At 41.3% G+C, this 22289-nt stretch overlaps 1 protein-coding gene across 1 annotated transcript in view; it reads right to left on the reverse strand.

Annotated features, from left to right (window-relative positions):
• Positions 1–789: 789 nt before the first annotated feature.
• Positions 790–22289, reverse strand: part of LOC140905964 (glutamate decarboxylase 1) — a 31095-nt gene continuing 9595 nt past the window's right edge. Inside the window, exons 4-12 of the mRNA XM_073329460.2 lie at positions 20721–20800; positions 15090–15144; positions 11263–11379; positions 9675–9739; positions 9016–9094; positions 6355–6504; positions 5494–5601; positions 4043–4132; positions 790–1593 (exon numbers count right to left, since the gene is read on the reverse strand). Of these exons, the coding sequence (XP_073185561.2) occupies positions 1420–1593; positions 4043–4132; positions 5494–5601; positions 6355–6504; positions 9016–9094; positions 9675–9739; positions 11263–11379; positions 15090–15144; positions 20721–20800 (918 nt within the window). The 3' untranslated portion in view covers positions 790–1419. The remainder of the gene's footprint in view (positions 1594–4042; positions 4133–5493; positions 5602–6354; positions 6505–9015; positions 9095–9674; positions 9740–11262; positions 11380–15089; positions 15145–20720; positions 20801–22289) is intronic.

The following is a 22289-nucleotide window of genomic DNA, read 5'->3' on the forward strand; positions in this document are numbered from 1 at the left end:
TGGTAAAGGGACAGGGAGTGTGTGTGTGTGGGGGGGGGCGCTGGTTGGATAGAGGGCAGGGGAGTTTGGGGCATAGTCAGGGGCCAGGGGTGTGGATAGGGGGTGGGGCGGTCAGAGGACGGGGAACAGGGGGGTTGAATGGGGGCAGAGGTTCCAGAGGGGGGCAGTCAGGAAGGAGAGGAGGGGTTGGATGGGGAGGCGGGGGGCAGTCAGGGGCGGAGGTTCCGGGGTGGTCAGGGAGCATGGGGGGTGGATGGAGCAGGGGTCCTGCGGAGGCAGTCAGGGGTCGAGAAGGGGGCGGTGGGGTTGGATAGGGCCACGGCTGGCTGTTTGGGGCGGCACAGCCTCCCCTAACCGGCACTCCATACAATTTCTGAAACCCGATGTGGCCCTCAGGCCAAAAAGTTTGCTCACCCCTGTTCTAGACAGTGAGCAGGGAGTAATCTGTGCCAGTCCTACACACTGTGCAGAATACTTCCCTCTTTGCACGAGCTCAGCTGTGCTGGCTGGCACAGTGGGGAGCAAGAGGGTGGAAGGGGGAGTCCAGGCCAAGGCTCTACCCATTTGCACCAGAGGAAGAGTAAGGGCTCCATAGAACAGTCTAACTATAACAGTAACCAGTACCAGAGAGTAATGCTCTTCATGTTCTTTTACTCCACTGCATGGACACATAGGATGAATTACACTATTACTCTAAACTCGAGATGTCAAATGCAATGTAAAAAGGGGAGAGTGAAGGGAAGCTGCACAGATGTGTTTACTAAACCAAAGCGAAGTGAGTGATAGAAACCAATAAAAGGTGCAAGCATCCAAACAACATTTCCTACTAAGTACTAATGTGGCTTGACAGAAAACAAAAAAAAGCTGTATTCTAGGATAATTTTTGACTGCCACGAGTAGCTACGAAGTTTCACACACACTGTGATGAAGAAAGCTTGGCGCCAAAGGCTCTTCTGGAGCTCCTGCCTCTGTATTCTGCTCTCTAACTAATGACAAAAGAATGCTATATTTATAGGGCCTAAGACCCATCAAAGGAGCTTATGAAAGCAAAGGTAAACCTTAATCTTAGTCCACTCTGCTGCAGCCCAGAAGGCATATGAAGCCCCAATACCACTCTGCTAGAAAACAAACGGGGGGAGAGGGGGGAGGAGGACGAAAAAGATACAGTTAAGAAGGATGCATACGGTGACTCTCAAGCCCTGTGAAACGATGAGATCTCTTGTCTAAAGGGAGTTCCATTAAAAAAAAGGTTGAGCTTTCATTAATCTAGGTACCTCCAGTAACTGCAGTATCTTCCTATCCTTAGGACAGGAGGTGCCATAATACATTAAACTAACATGGAGTAGCAAATGTAACATTTTTTAATGGTGCCCACTATGGCAGCACAAAATTGATCCCATTTCAAAGTGCAGCAAGTTATCACAAGTCCTTGCCAAGCCGTTCAATTTCTTCAAGGAGGAAGTCAACGTCTGATTTCCTAGTAGCTGGGTTAGAAAAGACCATTCTGAAAAAATTCACTTTGTCCCCATGTGGCTGGTAGCTAACCATTGTCATTCCTTCTTCTATCATCCGTGCTTTTATTTTTGGAGCAACCTGTATACAAAAAGTCAGCCATCACAATTATTTTCCTTTTACATTTGGAAACTTTACACCCCTCTCATTACAGCCAGTCTTTGCAAGTCACAGTATAACAAAAAAGCTAGCATGATTAAAACTTCGTAAGACTGTTGTCATTGACATCAGTGAGAGTTCTGCTTGAATAAGACAGAATTTCAGGATTTGTCCTTTTGTTTTTAATTTTAACATAAGATAGAATGTTAACATTACATACAGTAGGACAAATCCTGAAGTCCTTACTCAGCTTTTACTCACTCCCTACACAGGAAAAACTCTCATTGATTTCTGTGACAACATCCTTATAAAATTGCAATCCTGCTCGTTCATTTGTTAGCCCTAATTTTGTGCACTTAAAATTTTAGGTGCTTCTATTCTGGGGCTTGTAGATTTTGGTTGGTAATATCTCTGAGATAATGGATGAACAAACATTTTGATTTGCAAACATGTAGCACAGTGTTGACTTGTTACTTGCTTGATTTGTGGATGTTATCAGAGATTCTCAGCACCCAAATGGTGGGAACCCAAAATCAGAGGTTAGACTACTTTGAAAATCAGGCCCATTCAGCAAAGTTTCAATTTGCAATAAATAGTGAGTTTTGCACGTGAGCTCTTCTACATCACTTTTTATACCTTAAGTGGAGTTTACTAAAGTTGCCTCCTACTCCTTTTTTCCTTATAAACTTTCATCACTTTTTAAATATGTTGCGATGAGAAAATCAAGGTGGGTTTTTTTTCTGCATCTTCATTATAGTTGGCTGTCTGATTTATGAGTTCCAACTTTCTTCTATTTGCCATCATTGCAGGACTCCTACCATAATATTGGGAAGGCAAAACAACTTTTCAAGGCCACTATCAGTGGCACTTCCTGGAAATCCTGATCATCTAGGAAAGATGAGCCCTGCACACTAACTCTGGATGCTAACATGCCCCCTCCTTATTATAATACATGTGATCTCTGGGAGTGGGAATTCTGACTCCAAATCGTGTTTTGCATGGCTCCCTGCTGCTGCCACAAGGCCAGGTGTTATTTTAGCTGTGTGTAATATACATGTATATGCTACATTGTGCATTTTTATTAAGAGGTTTTCTGTTGGTAGATTGTACATTTACAGAATTGAAAGCAAACATACAGAATTCTCCCATTGGGATTAAAAATGCTTGTTACCTGGACAACATTTCTGAACAGCCCTGCAGCCCAGATGAATGCGATTTGAAAACTGGAATTTGGTAGGAAAATAATCCTTACTGAGGAAGAGTGCAGAACCTTGTTTTGGATGACTGTTTGATTTGACCAAGATATGAGCATTTTAAAAGCATGTAATGATTGTGCACAGTAGATATTTTTCCCTTTTAAGTGTTCACCTAGGGCAAGTTGTCCTGTGTATCTAGGTGCAATAAAGTTAGCTTTGCTATCATTAAACACCATAAAATAGGTCAATCGCTCCCTATACTAGTGCCTCAACTCCCAGGAATTCTGTAAGCTAAGAAAAGTCAGAGGAGGGCTGACTGACTAGACCTAGGTAAACTATATAAAGTGAACACTTCTTCATGCATCTGAAGAAGTGGTTTTTTACCCTCGAAAGCTTATGCCCAAATAAACCTGTTAGTCTTTAACGGGCCACCGGACTCCTCGTTGTTTTTGTGGATACAGACTAACATGGCTACCCCTCTGATAAAGTGAACAAGTTATTCAATTAATGTAGCCCTTTTCTCTGCTTACAGAGGGACTTGAGCCAAGATTTTGAAGAGTGATAAGTCACTTTGGTGCTTTAGAACCCACCCTCTGAAAAGTTAGGCCCTTTACACTGTCTCAAGTTGGGCACCAAAATATTTAGGTCCACTAGATTATTAGTCATTTTAAAAAAATCTCAGCCTTCTATTTTTGCATATTTGAAATGATCTGATGAATGGTTTTTGCAGACATGTCTCGGACTGGGGATTCTTTGAAAACTATTCACTACGACTATTGATTTAGGTTCCATAATTTAACATTAGTGCTCTATGACTGGTCACTTAAGTCTCATGTCATTGTTTCTGTTTCCTGATTGCATGATTTCCAAGCCCAAAGAGAACATTTAAGGGGGCTGCAGATACACTTGGAATAATGGTCTGTACTCATTCTTGTGAGTGGTGAGTCACTCCTACAAATGGTCAGAGAAAACTTTTCTCAAACACATTCAAAGGACTCTTTTTATTTGAATGAATGTTCATAATTTTACGAGCTTGCTGTACTCTAATTCTGACACTAAGGAGATGTCCATGACATTAAGTTTTTTCTTGTTTGGATGGAACACAAACTGTAGTATTTGAGTCCTGATTAAACAACAAGGTTGTATGAAAATATGGACTACATGAAGGCTGAGAACTATCAACAGAGACCTTATTAGTCACAACACCCTCTGAATGTCAATACTAGAAATCTTACCTGATGAAGTAATTTCTCTCGTTCTGGCCCATTTGATATTCTTCTAAGATTTGGTGGAATGTACCAGAAACACACATTGGTGAGTTCAGGCTTTAAAACAAAGATATTTATTTCTCAGTAAACGATAATCATGATTCTGCTATTGGGTCTGAGGTCAACGAGTTTAATACCAATAGTATCTAAATGACCTAGGCATAAGCCCATTGAACATCAGTCCAATGCTTCTAAGTCACTTTTGAAAATCCTACCTTTTACTTTTAGGTCACTTATTCAAAACTGGCCCAGGTTGATAATTATCACAAAAGGTGTTACTCTGTGATGATTGTCCAGCAGTTAACGCAATATAATTTAGGACTCACTCCTGCAAGGTGTTGAGCACCCTGGCCTTGATCTAGCAGAGCACTTATTCATGAGCTTAACAGTAAGTACAAGAATAGTTCCATGATTAAGTGCAGTATTGCCACTCCCACAATTTTTCGTGAGTGCCAGGATTTCAGGGGGCCTGGAGCTCATACCGCGATGACATGAGAAGTCCAGATCCCTCGTGAAATTAAGCCAGCAGAGTTTCCCCCTCTGATCGCTTTTCTTCACAGGATGGGAGAGGACAGAGCAAAAAGCTCAGCAGATCACTGTAGCTCCACTTCCTCCTCCCAATTTTCCTCCTGTGCACAACGGAGCAGGATGGGACCTCTGCTCCTTCCCCTTTCCCCTGCATTAGATGGCCTGGGAAAGGAGGGTGAGGGGTGAAGAACTCCTGGAACTGCATCTCCCACCCAAATCCTGGAAAGGGGGAGAGCCCTGCTGCAGCCCTCTGAGGCTTGGGAGAGAGAGACAGATGTGAGGCTGATGGGACAGGTGGGGCTGATGGGACCTATCGGGGACAAGATCAATTGCTGGGCAGGCAATAGGCAGATGTAGGGGTGAGAACTCTTGGAGCCAATACATTTTGGAGAGTAGGCAACACTAATTGGTCACGGACACTGTGGGTGGGCAGAGGGAGGGCAATACTCAAGAGAGAGACCAAAAAAAACCTCCAGTAGAAAAAAAATGTTCAGTCAATTGAGTCACAAATTTTACACCCAGCTCTACTCTGCATCTTGCAGAATCAAGTCCCTAATTGCCCAGTTCATTGCTTACAACCGTCCATGGTGTCACAAAAGAAAACCATCACCTAAATTTGGTTTGCCACCTTTGTCTGTTATCCCAGAGGCTGGATGAACATCACAGAGGATTTAAAAATACTCTGTTCATTCAGGAAATGGCTACCATGGCTAGACTCATTTCTACTGTACAATATGAATATACCTGATCTGTGAAGTGCCCATTTCAATTCGACAGGGAAAGTGACAACAGGAAAATATGTTAGCTTTTTATATGGAACATCAAATTAAATGTAAACTAGAAGGGAATACATACTGAGGAAGAGAACAGAGGGATATTTTTATACTTACTTCGGCATCAAATACAAGCTCAAAGTTCTCTCTTGAATTCAGTTCCTTGTAAAGATACTCTGCAAGTTCAAGGAATTTGTTGATAAGAATCTCAAAGCCTCGAGTGCCCTGTGGAATATCAATGCAAAACATATAGAAAGTGAGCTACAAGAGTGCTTGAGCCGCTTTAGAAAAAACAAACAACAACTTTATTGTACAGGAATGAGCTTGAAGGGGAGAATCTAGGGTACTGTCCTGAGGAATGGTATTTTATTGTTTTGGGGCACAGAACTTATCGATGCTCATTCTATATAACATACAGAACCTCATTCTAAAAAAGGTATGCTTTTAGAAGTATGAATCTACATAACTATTGAGCTTAAACCAACACCACATCAAATGAAGTCTCATTTGTCTGAGTTTTTGCATGCATGGTAGGGACTGCATTTTGACAGATCTCTAAGACCAGTTTAGTTGATAAATTATGCTCCCCCTGCCCTTTTTCCCCTTTACCTTGCCATTGGTAACGTATTTCCTATTTAGGCAATAATGGGGTTTACTCCAGTTGCTAATATAGCACCGTTTCAAAGGTTTCAGAATTTGGCTATATTTCTTGACCTGATCTTTGTTCCATTATTGTTGCAATTCTAACTTGTTTTTGTAAATTATAAATCATAAAATCAGAATTGTATATCACATCACACTATGGTTTCATGTCTCTTCTACACAAAAAAGACTGAGCATTAGGCACTGATGCTCCTATTTATCATTTAATATTTACTTTGCTTGCAAGAACAGCTATTGTTTATGTGCTTTGTTGTTGATGTTGCAAAACATTATTATTTTTCTGGTTAAAGCTGCATTTCTGTAGACCTTTCCTACCTTAGCTTTCCACATTAGCCAAAGTTTGAAGACATCAACATGCCGGCCACACTGAATGGTCTTGTCCCCTGTGTCGTAAGTTGTATCATACTGTTTGTCTGGTTGGAACAGATACCCAGCACGCATCTGATTACAGGCTTGCAGAAGATTCTAGAGCAGGAATACAGCCATCAATATGCATGCTATATTTATGAACAAGATTCATTTTGGAATGTCCACTTCAACTACTGAACTTGGGCTAGAAATGAGCAAATATTAGGATAATTACACTGAAATACAAACACAGTCCCACTGAAAATAATGTTACATTTAGGGCTTGTCTATATGAACAAGCACATAGTGAGCAATCGGGAGTGTAAATCTCTCTCTCTCTAGTCTGCCATGCACTAATCATCCATGTGGACCCTGCTGCTGAGCACTAAAGTTCATAATCACTTTGATCCACACTTGTGTCAAAGTGGGGTAGATCAAAGTGCCCTAGGGAACTGTTAGTGTAATGTGGCAAGATCCACACAGACAGCTAGTGTGTAGCAGGATAGTGCAAGGTAGATTGACACCCCGGCTTGCCGTGCACTGTGTGTACAGATAAATTCTTAGTCTTGATATATACAATTTATTAAATAGGTCCTTTATCAGGCATATGATACTGCACCCCATATCCTGCATATATGCAAAAAAATACAGAATGAAAAATTGAGTATGTAAAATTTCATCTAATTGCCTCCTTTATTATGCAAGAGTCATAATATTTGTGTGTTTTATGGATACTGTGTGAGCTACCAATGGTTACAACCATTGTTCATAGATTATGGAGTGAGCAAGAATATTGAGAGTACTACGTTCATCTGAAGGGGAGAGGCCGTTTACATCTTGGTAATAGACACCCATATAATAGTGATTTCTCCATAAGACATCAAGCCCATTTTCTACCTGTTTTTCTTCAAAAAACGCCTTTTCCATTTTTTTTAAAGCACTTGACAGTTTCTTCAGACTTTGTGGTAAAGGTCTCTGCACAAAGCACGGCAGAATTTGATTTGTGTGCGTCTGACGAAGCAATACACTTTTTGTTCTCAACCTGAATTTGCAGGCAGACAACTCATGGTGCTGCTGAAAGCTATTTCTGCTATGAAAAGAGAATCTACTACAGAGTGAGGAGATAAAAGAAACAACATAAAGAAGAAAAATAGAATAAGGGCCTTTAGGTCTTAGAATGAAGGTATCCTACCAAATACCAACTAAATAAATGCTTAGAAAACTGTGTGTAAATTATACAGTGGTCTATGTTAAACATTTACTTTTTCAATGTATTTGATTTTACTGATGAAATCATGGGGTTTCCTAAGTTGCCATGGAATGGGAAATAAGGCAAATGGGAAATTTAACTGCCAGTTGGTAAATGCTGACTTTTTTACAAAGCTTCTAGTGTGTGTCTGTGAATGTACATACCATGGAAAAACCTTAACAACACAATGTTAAGATTACAAAAAGGTAAAACTCGAGACCAAGAAAATTCAATGGTTAAGGTTCCCACAATAACATCAACTCAGACACATAGCATAGTATTGTATGTTGAATTAGGGTATACATTTAACACAAATGGTAATTAATATTCTATTTATTTGCAAAGATAAATTCCACTTGTCAGTCATTAGTGTGACAGATAACCTTTGATATCAAAAGATGGGTTGCCTCCAGAGAAGATATTTTTATGGGAAACAGGAATGAGTGAATTATCTGTTATTCTGATTCAAATATCCGGATAGAGGATGTTCAGAGGAACAGCTCACCAAGGGACGTGATATGATAGGTTCTCCATTGCTTGAAGTCTTTAAATTCAATACTTTTTTTCTAAAAAGCTATGCTCTAGCTCAACAAGAAGTTTGGGGCTTACCAAAGAAATGACTGAGTGAAATGCTATGACCTATGTTATGCAGGAGTACCAATGAGATGGTAAGAATGTCCCCTTCTGCCTCCAAAATCTGTGTCTATGTATTTATAAATCCAGATCTGGATATCAGCCAGACTTACCCTTCCCAAAGGGCTATATGCTCTTTTCTGGACCCCAGAAAATCCTTCTCCAAAGCTGGCCCAGACACTCTCTTACTTGTGAAGGCACCTACATGACTATCAGCCAAATAAATACTTAAGATAATGGGCATCATTAAAAAAAAAAAGTCCTTGCTATCGCCTGCTGTCTTTGGGCCCGGATGACCATTAGCCATCTCCTGACACCTTTAGGTGTGGTGGTGTGGCCACTTTCTTCCCACATCTTGCCTCTTTAGAGTGTATATGCCTGGAAGTCATATTGCCATATGATCTTGAAGAGGTTTTATGGGAGTCTGTTTCCTTACTAAGCACCAACAGGATAGAAAAGCTCTTCTTCTGGTGGTTCCATGGTCCTGCGGTCTTAGGATGTGACCTAGAACCTGACTGGTAGCTGGGAAACACAGACCCTACAATACAGGGCAAGTCAGGATTTTCAGATCATCAGAAAATTCAAAGGTAAGAGGGGTACAGCAACTGTTGAGGATTGCTGTGCTCTGAGGTTTCTGCTCTTTGCCTTTGTCAACTTTTACAATCACATCAGTTGGCCTTCATGCTAGCACTTTAAGTCATTACCTAAAGCCTGTTTTGACATATGAAAGACATCATTTACGGTACCTTTTCACAGACCAGGAAGGCAGAACACTGAAGTGGAACGCCCATCAATTTGTGTGGATTCCAGGTGACAGAATTGGCCCTAGGTGATAAACCAAACTATAAGGTAAGGAACATGGCAGGTGCTAAATGTAATAGGTATAAGTCTCCCCAAAGGCCCCTGCACACACATACATATCACTTTCCAGACATAATATGTGTGTCTACCTCTGCTGCTCAAAAGAGCTTACATTCTTACAGGACAATGGCTTAAGATAATAGTTCAGGGTAGGGAAAGTGAAGGAATTATTAATAAAAAGGAGAGGAGAGCTTTTAAGGAAAGATTTAGAGGAAGAAAGAGAAGGTAGATTGTGTGGGGGGGAGGAAAGAAAGGCTGTTTCTTGTGAAGGGAGCCATGTGATAAAGGAATGAAGCTCAGAGTGAGAAAAGGAGATTCAGGAAGAGGAAGACAAAAAAGAAATGGGGAGTGTATAAAGTAAAGGAGGAGAGGAGATCAGAAATGGAGGTGGTGGGGCAAGATTATTTAGGGATTTGTAGATGGGACTGTGTGTTGTGTGGTAATGGAGGGATTCAAGGTGTGTAAGGGGTAACATGGCAAGAACAACAGAGAGGGGAGGATAATGACTTACTCTGAATAAAAACACAGAATGCATTATGCTCACCTTTCAATGCCATTAAGTTTAAAGGAATGTTTCCTAGACATCAGCAGCCCACCTCCCCATGCTGCCTGTAAGAAATGAGACAATGACATTATAAAATAAAAACAAGAGAAGAAAAGTTCAATCCTGCATAAGAGAGTTACTAAAATATTTTTCTTCTAAAAGATACAAGCTGTTAAATGAATTCAGGCATTAAATGTTACAAGAAATCTAATCTATAAAGGGAAAAACAGAGCAACACCCAGCCACACCACACAGACAATGGAGGAACAAAGTGCATATATTCAAGAAGGTTTTCTGCTCATTGGTTGGCGTATAATAGAGTATTGTAAAGTGCTGTGCCGCAGCTGTAGTTTTATATAGCATTCTGCAAATAAGAAGTATGGATAAAAATAAGCCCTATTCACTGTGCCTTATTAAACAAATAGTCCATTGGCTTTAATGTGATTTCATGCATGAATAAGAGAATAATCACAGCATTTAATAAAGACAAAGGGTAAATTTCTGTCATGCTGAAGTCCATTCGAACTGCTGTGTGGCAGTCAGGACCTGAGCACTACCTGTGGGCTCAGGTTCAAGGTCTGTGATCCATCACATTTAATTCATTGCATGCTCTTTTAAATGCCTGGACCATCTTCGTTCTTTAGAGTAGTAAACTGAAGCCAGCAATTAGCTTGATCCACGGTGCACACTAACTGCAAGAAGAATTTCTATGAAAATCCTCTTTATGTTCACTAGAGATTAGACTGCATGGGTAAGGTTCAATATACTGAAACAACTGCATTTATATTTAACCTGGTTATAGTGGCACAGCATTGTACCTACTGAAAAAGCAAAATTCAACTTATTTTTAACCAAAAATTTCCAACAAAGGTTGCCTAAAGTCAGGCCTAAATTAATATTTAGGCATCTTGATAGAACTGGTTTGATTTTAGGAAGTGCTAAGAAATCACAGCTCTGATCAATTTAAAAATCAGGCCACCAATTTAATATGCACTTAGATGCCAACCTAAAGTTAGGCAACCGCTACTGAGAATTTGGGCTAAAATTCACACATTTTACTTCAGAGTAAAAAAATAATATGACTAGCTACTTATTCATTCAACTATATCAGAGAGAAGAATTTGGCCTAGTGATTTAAATTCGGCTTATCTTGCCAGGAGCTGTACTTATCCCAGTGACTCTGTACTACTAAGGTGGTATTATATGCAGAAGAAATGATTAGTCATAAAAAGAAAAATATTCTTCAAAACGATCATTCATTGTATGCCAGAGAGGTGTATTATGGTATTTTGAGTTGCTCTAGTCTGACATAAAGCGAATGCATTTTGAAGCAGTATTTGTTGTATTATTCCAAGACTTGAATGAACGCTAACAAATGCCATTTACTTAGTTTCCTTTCTAAACAGGCACACCCTTCACTGCAAGATTGTATCTTGTTCGAGTATGTCTATTCATCACAATCCATTCATACACATTACTTGTACTGGAACCCTTCAAAACAGGTGCTCTTTTCTGTGGTAAAGAAACACGTTCCAGACTATAATCCTATAAAAAAATAATTGTGAGCAATATTTCTGAAAAGCATTACATCCACATGCATCCAGAGTCCATACTTCTCGCAGATGTCAGCAATGTTGTCAAGAGGATCAAAGGCTCCATACACTGTTGTACCAGCTGTGGCACAGACATAGAGTGGGATATGATCCTGAAAATAATACAAGATAATTCAGGCCATATTAGCGGAAGGGATAACTCAGAGAACGTGTTCTTCTTTCTTCTCATATCAGTCACCATTTCTATAATTAATGTTGCAATACATTTCCATCATCACCCCTTTTCTTCCCATTAACAACTTTCCCCAAATCCCTATCTGAGACTGAAATTTTTCATGTTTAGTTTTTGCCTGAAGGTGGTGAATGTTATGGAAAGTTTGGTCAGTATCTTCATATGAACCCAGAAAAGATGTACCTTTAGGAAGAGATATTTGTTCACTGACTCATCAAATTAGTGAAAAGTGATTTGAACGAGGTTCAAAAGGAGCAGGTGACATAAGTCCACAGGTAAGTATCAAAAAAGTGATCTAAACAGAAGGCGGAATGTTGGATGGGGGAGGGGCACAGCATGGAAAATTATAATAGATTCATAGGAACAATAAGAGGAAAATCAGTGGGGGAATTTGCTCAACATGTCTATACTCAGATGCAAGTAGTATGGGGAATAAACAGGAAGAACTGAAAGTATTAGTACATAAGATAAATTATTACTTAATTGGCATCACAGAGACTTGATGGAATAAATCTTATCACTGGAATATTGATATAGAGGGGTACATCTTGTTCAGGAAGAACAGGCAGGGCAGAAAGAGAGGAGGTGTTGCATTCTACATCAAATTATATATACTTGTTTTGAGGTCCCGAAGGAGATGAAAAGCAGACCAGTTGAAAGCCTCCGGATAAAACAGAAGGGGTAATGTCATGGTAAGGATCTAGTATAGACCACCAAATCAGTAAGAGGAGGTGGAGGATGCATTTCTAGAACATATAAGAGAAATATCCAAAACACAAGAGCTGGTAGTAATGGGGGACTTTAACTACACAGACATCTGTTGGAAAAGTAATGCAGCAAAACACAAAATTTCCAATAAGTTCTTGGAACGTAATGGGAACAACTTCTTGTTTCAGAAAGTAGAGGACATAGCCAGGGGAACAGCCATTTTAAACCTGATTCTGACTAATAGGGAGGAATTGATAGCAAATCTGAAAGTGGAAGGCAATTTGAGTGAAAGTGACCAAGAAATGATAGATTTCATGAGTCTAAGAAAAGGAAAGAGTGGGAATAGAAGAATAAGGAGAATGGACTTCAAGAAATGCAGACTTCAACAATCTCAGAGAACTGATAGATAAGGTCCATGGGAAGAAAATCAAAGGCAAAAAGGAGTTCAGAGGTACTTGAAGTTTCTCAAGGAGGCAATATCAAAGGCACGACTGCAAGCTATCCCGATGCAAAGGAAAGATAGGAAGAGGTCAATACGGCTCCGTCAAGAGTTCTCTGATGACCTGAGAGTCAAAAAGGAATCCTACAAAAAGCGGAAACAAGTTGCTAAGGACAAGTGTAACGCCAACAGACCCCGGTCATCAGTGGGTGGGATTGAATCTGGGACCTCTGGAGCTTAGTGCATGAGCCTCTACCGCATTAGCTAAAAGCTAACTGGCTGTTAGCTAAGGCTATAGAGCAGACTCATTTTATCTCTCTCACTCAGTGGTCTCAGTGCCACTAGATGGGACACAACACTACACCCCGAAGGTGTGTGGGTTACACAAGCACAAAGGACTAGCCTAAGCATGTAGGGACAAAATCAGAAAGGCTAAGACACAAAATCAGTTACACTTCACAAGGGACATAAAAGTTAATAAGAAGACGTTCTCTAAATATATTAGGAGCAAGAGAAAGACAAAGGAAAGTATAGGTCTGCTACACAGGAGGGAAGGAGAGCTAATAACTGATGACATGTAGAAGGCTGAAGTGTTTAATACCTATTTTGCTTCAGTTAATAGTGACCAGACATTCAATACAATTAATATTAACAATAAGGGGGAAGGAAGCCAAGCCAAAACAGGGAAAGAACAGGTTCAAGAGTATTTAAAAAACTTAGATGTATTCAAGTTGGCAGGGCATGATGAAATCCACCCTACGGTACTCAGAAAACTAGCTGGATCTCAGAGAACTCATGGAGGACAGGTGAGGTGTCAGAGGACTGGAAAAGGGCAAACACAGTACCTATTTTTAACAAGGGGAACAAAGATGTCACAGGGAATTATAAACCAGTCAGCCTAAATTTGATATCTGGAAAGATACTGGAACAAATTATTAAACAATCAGTTTGTAAGCACCTAGGATACTAGGGTTGTAAGGAATAGCCAGTGTGTATTTGTCAAAAAAAAGAAAATCGTCATGTGAAACCAACCTAATTTCTTTCTTTGACAGGATTACTGGCCTAATGGATGGTGGGGAAGCAGTAGATGTGCTATGTCATGATTTTAGTAAGTCTTTTGATACATTTTCACATGACAGTCTCATAAACAAACTAGGGAAACATGGTCTAGAGGAAATTGCTCTAATGCAGGTGCACAACTGACTGAAAGAACACACTCAAAGTAATTATCAGTGATTCACTGTCAAACTGGGAGAGTGTATTTGTGGGGTCCCACAGAGACTAGTCCTGGGTCAGATACTATTCAATATTTTCATTAATGGCTTGGATAATGGAGTGGAGAGCATCCTTATAAAATATGTAGATGACGCTAAGTTGGGAAGGGTTGCAATCATTTTGGAGGGCAGGATTAGAATTCATAACAATCTTGACAAATCAGAGAATTGGTCTGAAATCAACAAAATGAAATTCAATAAAGACAAGTGCAAAATACTACACTTGGGGAAAAAAATCAAATGCACAACTACAAAAGGGGTAATAATTGGCTCGGTGGAAATACTGTTGGAAAGGATCTGTAGGTTATAGTGGATCAAAAATTGCATATGAATGAATGTGATGCAGTTGGGGAAAAAGGCTAATGTCATTCTGGGGTTTATTAATGGGAATGTTGTATGTAAGACATGGGAAGTAATTGTCCAGTTCTATTTGGTACTGATGAGGCCTCAGCTGGAGTATCATGTCCAACTGTGAGCACTGTACTTTAGGAAAGAGGTGGATAAATTAGAGAGAGTCCAGAGGAGAGTAACAAAAATGATAAAAGGTGTAGAAAACCTGACCTGTGAGCAAAGGTTAAAAGAACTGGGCACGTTCAGGCTTAAGAAAAGAAGACCGATAGCCATCTTCAGATACGTGAAAGGCTGTTATAAAGAAGACAGGGATCCATTGTTCTCCGTGTCCACAGAAGGTAGGGCAAGAAGTAATGGGCTTAATCTGAAGCAAGGAAGATTTAGCTTAGATAGTAGGAAATGCTTTCTAACTCTAAGGTTGGTTAAACTCTGGAATAGGCTTCCAAGGGAGGTTGAGGCATTTCCATCACTGGAGGTCTCTAAGAACAGGTTGGACAAACACCTGTCAGGGATAGTTTAGGTTTACTTGGTTCCACCTCAGTGCAGGGGGCTGGATTTAATGACCATTCAAGGTTCCTTCCAGCCCTACATGTCCATGATACAATGACTCTCTACTTTTAATTGTAAGACAATTTTGTAACTTAAAAGATGTCTTCTCTATAATCCAGGCAAATACTGCAGTCCTCACTCTGCCAAAACTCCCATTAATTTAAATGAGATTGCATTTGGAGCTCTGGGTGCTAAATACTTTTGAAAACGTGGTTCCTACTATTAACTTCCTTGGGAATTTCACATGAGTGAGGACTGCCAGACTTAGCTCAATATTAATATCACAAGGCTACAAACAAACAAACAAACCTGTCTCTTGACTTTGAGTATTTTTGCCTCCAAATCTGATGGAATCATCTTCCCCCTAGATGATTGTAGAATGTTGGGAGGGAAAAAAAGGGGAAAATTTAAGTTATTTGTCCTGCTACTCTTGAGAATATGCAGTAGATCAAAGCCCAGTTGGGGGGAGGAGTCTTTCCTTGACATTTACCATACTGTTCAGTTGACTCTCTCCAGTGAGGTTTACTTATATTTTGCTGCAAAATATTTTCAGCCTATATAAAACAGTGGCCAAAAGACAAGGAGCCTTATTTCCCACTACCCTGCATCTTTGCAAGGTCTGTGTAAAGTGGTGTAAAGCCTTGGCAAATGAGAATGGCAGCATTTTAGACCTACTTTGCACAAAGTAAATGGCAGCATAAGGTGCAGGGCAGTTGTGGATCACTCCCAATGCTCTAACTGATGCATTTGTGGCCCTTATCACATCCAAATAAAGCGATCATTAATGTAAACAAACTCATTGAAGATTAATGTTATGTTATGATATGGGGCCATGAGTAAGAAAACTGACAATAGCAGTTTCTACCCACTTCTCACCATGTGTATGATGGCAGGATTTGGCCCATTACATTTTGAAAAATTTGGTAATACACATATTGTATGTGAGCATAATACATGCCAATTTTAATCTGTTAATAGTTTTCCCCCCTCACGTACTAACGATATTTCTATTGTGCTGCTAATGTATTATCCTCTTTCGTATCCATCTTATTGCACTGCATACTAATATACTGAAATGCTGGCTTTTTCTACCTGAATTGTTGCAAGCTTTTCTCTTCCTGTACTGCAAAATATTTCCTTTTACTCTTGCAGATTTTGCATTTCAAGTCTACAGAAATGAAGGAAGTCCTTGTAACACAGTACTCCATGAAAGAATTAGGACCAATTTTCAAACTTGGGTGCCCACTGTTAGGCTCTTAAATGCATACTTATGTTCCTAAAGAAAAGTGGCCTAATATGCAGAGGTATTGAGTAGATCAGGTCACGAAATGGGGATTTTTCCCTTACAAAATTGTGACCCAACTGGCAAGGGAGTTACAAGAATAACCGTACCCGGGTATGTACATTCTGGTCCACCAAAGACTGTCATGTGAGGTTTTACATAAGAGCTAGGGTCACAACATTAATACTATTGATTGCATAAAGAGCTATCTGAAGTCTGTATCAAGGCAGACTTGGCAAACAGGTTTTTTGTCAGACGAATGATGTTTATTCACCTGTATCTCTGCCAGCATATAATTAAACATTGTAAGCCAACACAATGGAAGCCTCATTTTCATACATAGTCAACAGGGTGGGGAATGTGAAGTCATCAAACCACAAGAGAACAAACTATAGGGGCAGGGAGTGTTATCCTGACTCTGCGTACAAACAAAGTACTTGGGGATATTAAGGAGAAGGCAAGGAAGACACTCCTTTATCCTGCACCTAGGAATTGACTGGTCAGTGCGATTACATTCATGACAATGGATCACAACCTGCCCTGGTTGAAATGCTGCAAAGGACATTTGGGGTGAGATGATCCTCTTTAGACAGAAGGCTAGCCAGTTAAGTTATGTTTAATCTCTAGAAATCATGTTATGCTTTTATGTGTAATACTGTTGTTTCCATTATCCTCTCTCTTGAGGATATCCTAACCTCTTGAATCTTTGATAATAAAAAGGTTGTTTTCACTACAAATCTATCTAAGTGCCATGGTACTATACAAGGAGCTGACCCAGAGTTGAATCATTCAAGCAGAAGTAAAAGCGACAAAGAGTCCTGTGGCACCTTATAGACTAACAGATGTATTGGAGCATAAGCTTTTGTGGGTGAAAGCTTTCGTGGGTATAAGCATAAGCTTCCATGGGTATTCGTGGGTGAATACCCACGTCTTCCGATGCATGATGACATGGTGCCACAGGACTCTTTGCTGCTTTTACAGATCCAGACTAACACGGCTACCCCTGATACTCAAGCAGAAGTGTACACTGTTCCCTGGAGAACAGAAGACCTGGTATTCCTGTGAGCGTTCAATGAAAAACTATAAAGGGGGATGCTTCAAAGTGGCTTTGAGCCTGGGGCTCACCTATTGTTAAACTGCAAGGCACAGTAAGGGCTGGCATAGTGCAAAGAAGACTGTTTGGGTGGCTAACAGACTGGTGGTGTCAGGAAGCGGACAGAGAAAACAGGCAAGTCTCCCTCTCACTGGAGGGGTGTGGGAGTAGGGCTGGGGGAGGGGGGTTAACAAGGTGACACACAGTCCTTGATACCCCGAGAAGCATACCAAAAAAAAATTTAAAACCAAAAAAAAAATCATTTTTGTCAAAATTTTCTTGTTTTTGCCAAAAATGAAAGGGAAAAAATGTTCTTGAAAAAGGACAGATCCCATGAAAATATCTTCAAAAATGTCTATAAAAAAATGTCATTTGGTTCTAGTAGTGAGGACCTGTAGCTCCCAGTGATTTTAGCTGGAGTAGTCACAAATAGTATCTCTGGAAATCAGCCCACTTTTATTTAGGCTTTTACATTTCTGTGTATACTCCTAACTTTAGGCAACCCGATTTGAGAATCTTGGCCTTTACATACTTTTTGTTCAGGGAAATAAAAACACTTTTCTGTTTTTGAATCTGCCACAGTCGTTGAATTATGACTACGTCTGTATTCGGATATACGTGTGCAAATCACACTGAACTCAGTGAGCTGTAGCTCACGAAAGCTTATGCTCAAATAAATTTGTTAGTCTTTAAGGTGCCACAAGTCCTCCTTTTCTTTTTTCAGTAGGAACTGTGGTTTTAGCTAAGGATCCATCTGGATTTATAGCATCATAGAAAGGAAGCTACAGAGATCTAAATGGGTCTTCTACAGATTTTCTGAACAGACAAACAATTTTCAGAGAAAGGCATCAAACCAATTTAGATAGTGATGTAATTTTTGTGGAGTTGTCATGGGTTACCTATTGCCTGTAACAACAACAACAAAAACAGGTGTGTTTTAAAGACTCATACGAACAACATATAGATTTCTGAAAATCAGGTACTTTCAGAGATATGCTATTATATAATCATTCACTTTTATGTGCCTTGACACATTTCCTTTGAACTCACTTAACATCTCATTATCACATGTATATTGTTTACTGTTTGAAATTTCTCAATCTTTAAACTATGTAGAATAATCTTCCGCTGTATAAAAAGAAAGATTACAGTTTGGGTGCCTGTAGATTTTAGGAGACATTGCAATAACCAGTAAAAGAAACATGAAAACAACAACAACTCCCCCCCCACAACACTGAAGCTTAAACTTAACTCTCCCTTTGCATCCATTATGTAACAGATATCTTTTAAAAACTCCATTACCAATCTGATACTATAGTACATCAATTATTACACAGCATTATTACAGTAAAGATAATGGGTTTTCTCTTCCACATCACCATACTACAATGTTACAGTACTCCTAAGTAATAAAGAAATCAATTTTAATTTCTCAACACCAATACCTGAGGCCCAGAGGCCTCTTAACAAGAATATATCAGACACAGAATTACAGAAATGCCCTCATACATGCCTTCATTTAGTCCCAGAGCAAAATATGGAAAAGAAACATAACTACAAACTCCTACAGAGTCCTCTTCCCAAACACTAGCAAAAAAAAAAAAAAATTCAACAGCCTTGCTCCCCAAGTAAACAAATAAAATGAAAGCTATTCAGGTGAAGAGATGATGGCATTAGAAAGAATAAGTTTAAAGGTGGACCAAGTTGTGGTCTAGGCCAGGGCTTCTCAACCTTTTTCTCTCTGAGGCCCCCTTGACATACTATAAAAGCTCCAGAGCCCAGTGTGGGAAGAGGGGCCTTGGGGTGGGGCCTTTGGCATAGGTGTAGTTTGACTTCTATTGCCCCGAGGGGGGGGGAATAGGGGCCAGCGGGTCTTGAGCCACGTCTGCATGGTGGGGTCCAGGGAGGGAGTGCCACCTCCATCCCAGCTCACCTCAACAGGCCACCCAGACTGTCTGGGTTGGGGCGGGGGGGGAGGGGGGTGTTCAACCAAAAATAGTAACTCAAAGGTGGGGGGCTTAGCTCAGAAAGTTAAAAAACAGGTCAGTGTGCAGGGAGGGGGATAGCTAGGGGCTGTGTTCAGACAGGAGGTAGCCCAATGTGCAGGGAGGGGGTAGCTGGGTGCAGGCAGTGGGTGGCTAGGGGCTATGTGCCAGGCAGGGGGCAGCTCAGGGTGCATGGAGGGGGGTGGCTAGTGGCTGTGTGCAGGCAGGGGGCAGCTCAGGGTGTAGGGAGGGGGTATTGGGGCTGTGCGTAGGGAGGGAGGTAGTTCAGGGTGCAGGGAGAGGGCTACTATGAGCTGTGTGCAGGCAGGGGATAGCTAGGGGCTGTGTGCAGGCCGGGGGGTAGCTCAGGGTGCAGGGAGAGGGGGGGTTCTTACTGGCTGCCTCTGCGAGAACAAATGGGGCTGAGCAGCAGCTTCAATCTGGGGCACCAGCAGGAGAGGAGGGAACGCTGCTGCTGCTAACTGCTCCATGGCACCAGCCAGAGCAGCAGCTACCCCGCACTGCCAGGCTCCGGCTCCCACCTCTGACCTGGCCAGGAGCCGGGGAGGGGAGATGGGGGCCGGGGGGCTGCCATGATCTTGCGCTGCAATTTGGCCGGCGGGAGGCAATGCCCTTCATGTCCCCAACTCTGCCCATGGGCTCAGGGCTTCTGCCCCGCAGGGAGCATCAGGGCTCAGGGCTCCAGGATTCAGCGCTGTGGGGGGATGCCAGGTTTGAGGCTTCAGCCCCACTGCAGGCCCCGCGGCCACCTTGAAAGGGATCATGGACCCCTAGGGGGCGGGGAACCCCCAGTTGAGAACTGTTGGTCAAGGCAACACAGGTATGAAAGGGAGTCGGATCTATCTGCCACTATATACAAGTCCTTGCACTTGGTACTAAGCATGTGGGGAAAGCCTGTTACCCCACTTCCCCCAAGCAGATAGGTGGGAAATGGGCAGAGAAGGCAGGAATGTGTGGACACTTGGTTCCACCCCACAGTACATTGGCCAGCATAGCTCAGCTGGCATTAATTTGTTACTGGCATGGGCCAGTAGCAAATTACTGTACTTTTATGAAGTTAGGTAAAATAAGGGAAGGAATTATGCCTCTCTGAGGTCCAATTTCCTTCCCTGCAAGGTGGTGGCTCAGCATGTCTTGCTCCTTAAACAGGGTTAGTAGTAAAACCTCAGTCTAACCTTACATCTGGGCCCCATTTTGAAATTTTTACTTAGAGACAGTTTCAGCCACCTTTACCCGTGTTAAATAGTATGTTACTTGGCAACTAGTCAAGTAGTATTACTATTGGAATGAAGTTTGTAGAACTGGCCCTTTAGTTTTACTCCCTGGGTTACTCAGGCACAACTCCCACTGACCTAATTTATTTGTCTAAATAGAGACCGAGTAAATACTGAATAAGGTAAGTGACCCATATTTTGCATCTAATCAATTCTGCTTTAGCTGTAGCTCAAGATCATTTTATAAAGTACAGTTCGCCTTAAGCAATAGACACAAGAGCAATTGGCACAAGAGAAGGTTAAATTCAGAAAAAAACATTTACTGGAAGACATTAAGGGGCTTACCTTTCATCACACTTTACTGCAATTACATTATCTGTCCCAATTCCAAGGACTGCTGCAGCTTTCTTAACTGAATAATGGCTCTTAAAAAAGAAAAAAGAAAAAGTTTATAAGGGAGTTTTGTTGGATACTGTGTACACAAAAAGAAAAGGAGGACTTGTGGCACCTTAGAGACTAACAAATTTATTTGAGCATAAGCTTTTGTAAGCTACAGCTCACTTCATCGGATGCATTCAGTGGAAAATACAGTGGGGAGATGTATATACATAAAGAACATGAAACAATGAGTGTTACCATACACACTGTAACCGGAGTGATCGCTTAAGGTGAGCTATTACCAGCAGGAGAGCGGGGAGGAAAAAAACCTTTTGGAGTGATAATCAAGGTGGGCCATTTCCAGCAGTTGACAAGAACGTCTGAGGTGAGCTATTACCAGCAGACCGTTATTCCTACCTACATGCCTCCAGCTTTCATCCAGACCACACCACACGATCCATTGTCTACAGACAAGCTCTACGATACAACCGCATTTGCTCCAACCCCTCAGACAGAGACAAACACCTACAAGATCTCTATCAAACATTCTTACAACTACAATACCCACCTGCTGAAGTGAAGAAACAGATTGACAGAGCCAGAAGTCACCTACTACAGGACAGGCCCAACAAAGAAAATAACAGAACGCCACTAGCCATCACATTCAGCCCCCAACTAAAACCTCTCCAACGCATCATCAAGGATCTACAACCTATCCTGAAGGACGACCCATCACTCTCACAGATCTTGGGAGACAGGCCAGTCCTTGCTTACAGACAGCCCCCCCAACCTGAAGCAAATACTCACCAGCAACCACACACCACACAACAGAACCACTAACCCAGGAACCTATCCTTGCAACAAAGCCCGTTGCCAACTGTGTCCACATATGTATTCAGGGGACACCATCACAGGGCCTAATAACATCAGCCACACTATCAGAGGCTCGTTCACCTGCACATCTACCAATGTGATATATGCCATCATGTGCCAGCAATGCCCCTCTGCCATGTACATTGGTCAAACTGGACAGTCTCTACGTAAAAGAATAAATGGACACAAATCAGACGTCAAGAATTATAACATTCATAAACCAGTCGGAGAACACTTCAATCTCTTTGGTCACTCGATTACAGACCTAAAAGTTGCAATTCTCCAACAAAAAAACTTCAAAAACAGACTCCAACAAGAGACTGCTGAATTGGAATTAATTTGCAAACTGGACACAATTAACTTAGGCTTGAATAGAGACTGGGAGTGGATGGGTCATTACACAAAGTAAAACTATTTCCCCATGTTTATTCCCCCCCTTCCACCGTTCCTCAGACGTTCTTGTCAACTACTGGAAATGGCCCACCTTGATTATCACTACAAAAGCCCCCTCCTCCCCCCCAGCTCTCCTGCTGGTTATAGCTCACCTTAAGTGATCACTCTCCTTACAGTGTGAATGGTAACACCCATTGTTTCATGTTCTCTGTGTATATAAATCTCCCCACTGTATTTTCCACTGAATGGATCCGATGAAGTGAGCTGTAG

Source organism: Lepidochelys kempii, chromosome 2 (genome assembly GCF_965140285.1).
Source record: "Lepidochelys kempii isolate rLepKem1 chromosome 2, rLepKem1.hap1, whole genome shotgun sequence".
NCBI lineage: Eukaryota > Metazoa > Chordata > Testudines > Cheloniidae > Lepidochelys > Lepidochelys kempii.